Here is a 7500-nt window from a genome sequence, read left to right as displayed (position 1 = left end):
ACTTCCCTTAATGTATTCAGGCATTAATGTATGTGAGAGCTGTGCTTATTTAATTACGGAGATGAAGGGGAACCCCCTGCTTTTGCTTTGCTTTGTTTTATTTATGTTTTCTCTCCTTCTCTCCTCTCCTTCTTTCACTCTCTCTCCGCTCGAGTGCCACCACTGCACGTACTCCTTCCCTATTCTCTTGCTCTTCACAAGCCTCTTTACCTCCTTCCTCCTATCACTCTCTCCATGTTCTATAAATAACTTCTCTTCCTCATTCTCTTCCTCCTCTCTCTCTCTCTCTCTCTCTCTCTCTCTCTCTCTTCTCTCTCTCTCATTGGCTCCATCTGGCATGCGAGGCTGAAGCGTATGCCGTGGCTCTCCCATAGCCACGGGGTGGTTTGCTGCTAATGAGAAATTACTATTATCATACTGGGAAAAGCAGTTCCTCCTGTTCCAAGGCTGTGTACACTCCCCCGGCAGCCACCTAGCCTCCTTTTAAACAGCATATAACTGGAGGGCCATGCTGTGTGTGTGTGTGTGTGTGTGTGTGTGTGTGTGTGTGTGTGTGTGTGTGTGTGTGTGTGTGTCTGTCTGTGTGTGTGCATGTGTGTGTGTCTGTGTGTGTGTGTGTGTGTGTGTGTGTGTGTGTGTGTGTGTGTGTGTCTGTCTGTGTGCGTGTGTGTGTGTGTGTGCATGTGTGTGTGTCTGTGTGTCTGTCTGGACGAATGTAGGACGAACGTAAAGAGGGCGCTTGTAGACGCAAGCCAGCAATATTTCTGATGATTTATTGGCGTGAAGTTTCGTGCACAATGACAAACAGAAGTGCAACATTCTCGAAAATCAGTAAGCCGAGTGGACTGCCATTACATCAGTGACTTGACTGCAGGCTTCAATGTAGCTGTGTCTGTGTTTACGATTAGAAATGTCAAACAAATTTCGCCTACGTAGAACTCGATTGCACAGTTTGCGTAGCCTACCGCTTTGTTCTTCTCCATAGTTTGATATACAAAAAATCCAAAGTACTTCCACATCGAACTCCTCAAGTTATTAGGGCCTATCACTCGTCTCTCTACATGTCGCACAGGTTGATCGCGTTGTCCTCCATTTTGTGCGTAAAATTGGTGGGAATTTTCTTTTTAGCTTTCGCAATGCTTACTGCACTTCGGAATTCTTTTTATATTCTTATATTCTTGTTTGTGAATTTTGTTACATCTATCTTTTTTATTAGTTTATTTCGTTTAAAATTAATAGTGTAAATATTTGGTTAAAATTGATTCCCTATTTTAGTTTTCGAAACTTTGTTGTTTGGTCCAATCGTTTGTGTTGTTTGGTCCAATCGATTGTGCAATCGATTTTCGAACGTAAAGTGACAGCCCTACTGTGTCCTGAGACGTTCATCACTGGAGCCTCAGTGAACACCAGGTGAATGGCACTGGTGGCACCACATCCATGGAGCCAAAATGGACGCAGCACATTGGCTGTCTCCTGGTCCGAGGTGACCCAAGATGGCCGCCGTAATTGCCACTGCTTCCTAATGGGCCGTAGGCACCAGAAGGATGGAGAGTGAAGCCGTCGTCTGCTGGAGATGACCTCATCAGTTATGAGGACCTCCCTTTTCTCAGTGGTAATAACTGTCAGACTGTGAGACGGGGAGAAAAGTGTGTGTGGTTGTGTGTAAGTGTGTCTGTCTGTGTCTGTGTGTGTATGTATCTGAATGCATATCAAAGCATGTGTCTGCAAGCATGTGTGTGTGTGTGTGTGTGTGTGTGTGTGTGTGTGTGTGTGTGTGTGTGTGTGTGTGTGTGTGTGTGTGTGTGTGTGTGTGTTGGGATGGGGGGGGGGTCCATTAGAGAAGGAGGTAGTGGAAGCGAGAGGAATGGTAAGGATTTATTGGATGTCTGGAGAGTGATTGCTGCCTGTGAGATGGAGGGGTTGGGTGGAGTGGGATCAGATGGGGTCTGGTGTGTGTGTGTGTGTGTGTGTGTGTGTGTGTGTGTGTGTGTGGACGGCAGTGAGCTCAGCTGGTGGCTGTGGAGTTCCACCGTCATTAGTAATGCCAGGAGGAGGGTGGCGGGGTGGAAGCTTGACAGACAGACGCAGACAGACAGACAGACAGAGAGAGAGAGAGAGAGTGCACGCCTGCACTCAAATGGATTTAGTCTTTTCGCATTTATTACAGTTTGATGAAACACCTCAAGCAAAAAACACAAACAAGCGATTGAAATGTGCTAGAGAAATAATCTCCATGATGTGCGTGTGTTGTTGTCCTCTGGAGGAGCTGGTTGTTCTCACTGTCACAAGACGAATGGAAATCACGTCCTCATGCCTCTTTGGTCTCTGGGCACCTCGAGTCACTTCCACTCCCATTGCTGCCCAGAACTGCCCCTTACTCTGAATGCCCCATAGTTTATATTCCCCTTACTCTGAATGTCCCATACCTTTTATTCTGTATGCCCCATACTTCATATGCCCCTTACTCTGTATGCCCCATACTTCATATGCCCTTTACTCTGTATACCCCATACTTCATATGCCCCTTACTCTGTATACCCCATACTTCATATGCCCCTTACTCTGTATGCCCCATACTTTATATACCCCATACTTGTGACCCCTTACTCTGTATACCCCATACTCTGTAAGTCTCATAAATACTTGAGCAGGTATAGATATGGCACAAACTCATGTTTGTGTGACATACAGTATGTGTGACTCACATCTGAGTGTTCTGTCGGGAAGTTCAGGGAAGTGAGAGAGGACCGAGGTGATCAGCGGAGTCATAGAACTCGGTGGAAAGAGGATGTTCAGTGATAGACAGCACTCAGGAGCAGGGGGGCGTTGTTCTTTTCAAATGTCATTGTGTCAGGAAGATCATACCTGCATGAATGAATTGCATTTACATGTATTCATTTAGAAGATACAATTATCCACAGCGAATAATTGTGCACACTGACATTTCCATCATCAGTAGCCTCTGTGTGCTTCCTGAGTTAAATGAATGCGCTCCTGTTATTGGCACACCGAGAGCTTCACATATTGGAAGTGGACTGATTGCACTACTACATGGAGATGATGGCAGACATTTTGTGGCATGTGTGTGTTTGTGTTTGCTTGTGTGTGTGTGTGTTTGTGTTTGTGTGTGTGTGTGTGTGTGTGTGTGTGTTTGTTTGGTGTGACTGTGACTGAATGTCTTCATTAATTTGTGTGTGCGTGTGTGTGTTTGTCTCTGTGTGTGTGTGCACATTTGTGTGTGTGTGTGTGTGTGTGTGTGTGTGTGTATGACTTTGACTGTGACCATATGTCTTCATTAATCTGTGTGTGTGTGTGTTTGTCTCTGTGTGTGTGTGTGTGTGTGTGTGTGTGTGTGTGTGTGTGTGTGTGTGTGTGTGTGTTTGTCTGTATATGTGTCTGTGTGTGTGTTTGTGTGACTGTGACTGTATGTCTTCATTAGTGTGTGTGTGTGTGTGTGTGTGAGAGAGAGAGAGAGAAGGAATATTGCCAGCAGGCCCCTTCTGGGTGGCAAGAACACATGGCTTATAATGATGTCTAACAACAAGGCTTGTTTTCCAGAAGTTGGGAAGGAACCGCAGCACGGCGATATAGGAGGAGGGGATAGAGGAGGTAAAGAAGACAGGAACAGAGAGGAAAAGAGAGAGGGGGGGGGATGGGGGCTGAGAAGTTAACATATTGCATCTGTGTGTGTGTTCATGTGTGTGTGTGTGTGAGAAAGAAACAAAAAGAAAGTAAGAAAGTAGAGGTTTGGTAACTAGAGGCTTGTTTGGAGCTCATGTGGTGTTGGTTGGTGCTGTAAGTAATGTATCTGTCATTCCTTCTCTGCCTCTACACACACACACACACACACACACACACACACACACACACACACACACACACACACACACACACACATACACACACACACACACACACACACACACACACACACACACACACACACACACACACACACACACACACACACATACATACTGTACACACACAGCTAGGGTAAGACACTGGAGACATTTCTGTCCAGTACTTCACTGGACCTTCACTGGTCATAACACTGGCATGATGATTTTATGAACACATCATATGTGCACATATACTGCCATAAGCTACGCCTGACAGACTTGTACAATATGTCACCAGTACTGCTTATTCTCATGATAGCCGTCGTAATATTGATGCAATGACTTGAAGCTTATCAACTTATCAGCTTTTGACAGGACAATTTCAGAGAATGATAGCGTGGATGTCATATTAATCACAGAGGGTCCATATAAAGTGTCAAGAAATGTATCTGATGATCTTTGCATCATGTATGATAACATGTAATCATATGATTTCCTTGTTTTTGAAGTTTTCTTGATTTCTTGTTGCTTTTTGTTTTGTTTTTTTGTGTTCTGATTTACACATACATACCATCCCTGAGTTGCACATTCCAGAGTAAAAACATAATCGTGTTTATCATATGCACACACACATATGCACACACACGCACAAGCATACACACACACACACACGAGCACACACACACACACACACACACACACACACACACACCACACACACAACACACACACACACACACAGTGTAGTGTAGTGTTTTCTGCCAGAGAGGTAGTGGTGGCCTGGTCACTAATCTACTTCCCGTTAGAGTGGACAGTGTGTGTGGTATGAGATATGAGGATGTGGTCTTTGAGTGTTGAGTCAGAATGTCCACACTGTTCTGACCACATTACTCCGCTTGTCTCTAACAACTCTACTCAACCATGGGCCGAGAATGTGGGATTGTTAGAAAACTTCACACTCTTTTGCAATAACAGTTTGTCACCATTCCCCTCAGTGTCGCGTGTCATTCAAATAACAAGAGGGTGCCGAGTCTCTTTTGGATATATAAAATACTTCAATGATGAGGGAAAGCTTTATTCTGTCCCTTTAATATTGTATCATGAATTTAGACAGAGACACATGAACATATTGTTCTACCGAGTTGCCCTTCAGGCTTGAGTTCTTTGAGTTATTTCTGACCAATACCTTTGGGCATAGAGAACAGAGACTTCACCTGAATATTTAGATGCCACAGCACATAGCTGGGAAAGATTTCCCTTTTCCTCTTATCTCTTCTGTCCCAGACATGCACACACTGGCAGATGACACACACGCACGCACGCACGCACGCACGCAGGCACGCATGCATGCACACTCAACAAACACAAACGCACACACACACATGCACGCCCAGAGTGATCCCAAACACACACACACACACACACTCACACACACATGCACTCCTAGAGTGATCCCAAACACACACACAGGCACTGTGTTTTGCCGCATTGATGCAGTAGACACTGTCTTATCATTTTGGCCTGCCAAACTGCATGATGTAATTGTAAGCAATGGTGACGCATTTGAGCAAATCTAATGGCATTTCTAAGTGCGGTACTCTTTTTTTTTCAACTGGATATCCTTTCAAATAATGCTGCACTAAATGTCTGTGTCAAAGACAGTCAAAAACTGTCAAGGACCAATTTCTGTGTTGGGAGATGAATAAGTAAAAAGGACTATTTCAACACCATAAGCTGCAGTTGGAAAACAGGGAAGGGGGTCTCAGTATAACTAGTGGTAACTATAAGAGAGAGAGAGAGTGTGTGTGTGTGTGTGTGTGTGTGTGTGCAATGTGTGTGTGAGAGAGAGTGTGTGTGTATGTGTGTGTGTACGTGCGTGCAAGTGCTCACGTTGTGTGTATTGCTGCTTATTAGCCATGTGTTATCCAGGTGGCTGTGCTGCATGGCTGTCAGTCTGTAGTCATCATCTCTAATGTGTTGCTATGAGACGGGTAACTCATGGATGGAAAATGACCATTTGACCATGACCTTTAACCTCTTGTACGGCCAGCCTTTTCTTGTTCCCTTGTGATCACACCTTGCATTTCATCTAATCATTTAGCGGATGATTTCCAGATGAATTATTATTGACTAACGTTACAGATTTTTTCATCAGTGTAACTCCCTGGTATCGGACGGTAGCTCATGACCTCTGTATGGTTAGCACTCTGCTCTTCCAGTTGACCTGTCCCACAGAAACGCTGACCTTAAATAAACTATCTGGAGCAAATAAAAATACTCTTTTAGTGTCAGACAAATGTGCAGATTATCAGAGAAAACCCTGTGGTGATGGAGAAATATGGTGAGAGTGGTGGTGGTGGTGGTGGTGGTGGTGGTGTGTTGAGTCCATGAGTCCAAGCTGACCTCTGTGTTTCTTCTTTGTCCTTGCCTGCAGTGCCGCCGTGGGAGTGGGTTTCTATGGCAACAGCGAGACCAACGATGGAGTGTACCAGCTGACCTACTCGCTGTACAACGCCAACCACACGCTGGGTGGAGTGGACAACCTGGTAGGTGTTTTGCGACAGTTGTGTACGCCATTACCTGCCTCTTAGTGCAGGGCACTCCCTTGAATAAGTGTCCCGAGAGTGTGTCTCAGAGACCACCATTCTGACTAAGAAATCAATGTGAGGACCACCGCTGAATAGCAAATAGTCATCATCACCACAGTGACAATATATTAGAAATGCAGCCATGGCTTTGCAGGCCTCTTGTTCCCTTGCCTTAAAACAACACTGCCAGACCTAATTGTGTTCCGATTCAATGTAAGGCATTCACACACACACAGACTGAGTGGACATGGGGATTTACGGTTCAGCTGTCAGCTGCATGTCTGGACAACTGGTCTTGCTAATTAGTCCATCCTCCCGGCTAAGGAACCGTGCTAATTAGTGTCTCTAGTTTAATGACCTATGATTCAGGGGGCGATGTGCCCTCTCTGAACCTAGTGCATTTCCTGCTGACATTTGTAGCATTAGCTGCCTAAAAAATGCTTTGCATGGGTTTGATTTGTGAGCATTCACAACTCCCTGTCACTATAGATAAAGCCATCTGTTAAATCTCACTCACTGTACTTTGATTTACTAGCCTCTGTCTGAGTTATTGGAACATTATAAGGCCTAATATAATTTGTCCCAATTATGCTTCATGCTGACCCATTTTTTTGTGAAGCCCTTATTGTCTGGTCTCGGATGCGGTCAGTCTAACGCCTCGCTTGATAAGTGGCTTCTGTCAGTGTCTGTTTTGGTTGACCCTCCTTGTGCAGTTGACCGGGTCACATGATATCGTCCTTGGGACGGAGAGAGAGCCACTCTTGTCACATTGTGTCAAGCTGCTCTTTGTCCCTTTCGCTGTCCAGTCCAACTCCCAGACAGATGGCGCAGTGTGAGTCCCGCTCTCTCCTGATTGGCTGTCACAAAACATCTCTGGCGTGCTGCCCTGCTGTAATGATGGGCAATTCCACTGACCACAGATCAATGCCGCGTGGGCGGCTGTTGATGGCGTGACACTCGATGGAACATCAAGAGGGGAAACTCCAAGTGCAGAGTGTGTTCAGTTCAATTGAGCCACATCGGGAAGTGTCAACTGTGTGTAACAGAGTTTAGTCATGGGTATTTTAGAA

The 7500-nt window shown here is 45.2% G+C and overlaps 1 protein-coding gene across 2 annotated transcripts in view; it reads left to right on the top strand.

The window, feature by feature from the left end:
• The window catches only part of ttyh2 (tweety family member 2), an 88031-nt gene that overhangs the window by 33250 nt on the left and 47281 nt on the right, over positions 1-7500 (top strand). For both annotated transcript variants that reach the window (XM_042082024.1, XM_042082025.1), the window contains exon 3: positions 6277-6388. In XM_042082024.1, the coding sequence (XP_041937958.1) occupies positions 6277-6388 (112 nt within the window). The remainder of the gene's footprint in view (positions 1-6276; positions 6389-7500) is intronic.

This window comes from Alosa sapidissima, chromosome 24 (genome assembly GCF_018492685.1).
Source record: "Alosa sapidissima isolate fAloSap1 chromosome 24, fAloSap1.pri, whole genome shotgun sequence".
Lineage (NCBI taxonomy): Eukaryota > Metazoa > Chordata > Actinopteri > Clupeiformes > Clupeidae > Alosa > Alosa sapidissima.
This window is presented reverse-complemented; position numbering and strand designations above follow the sequence as displayed.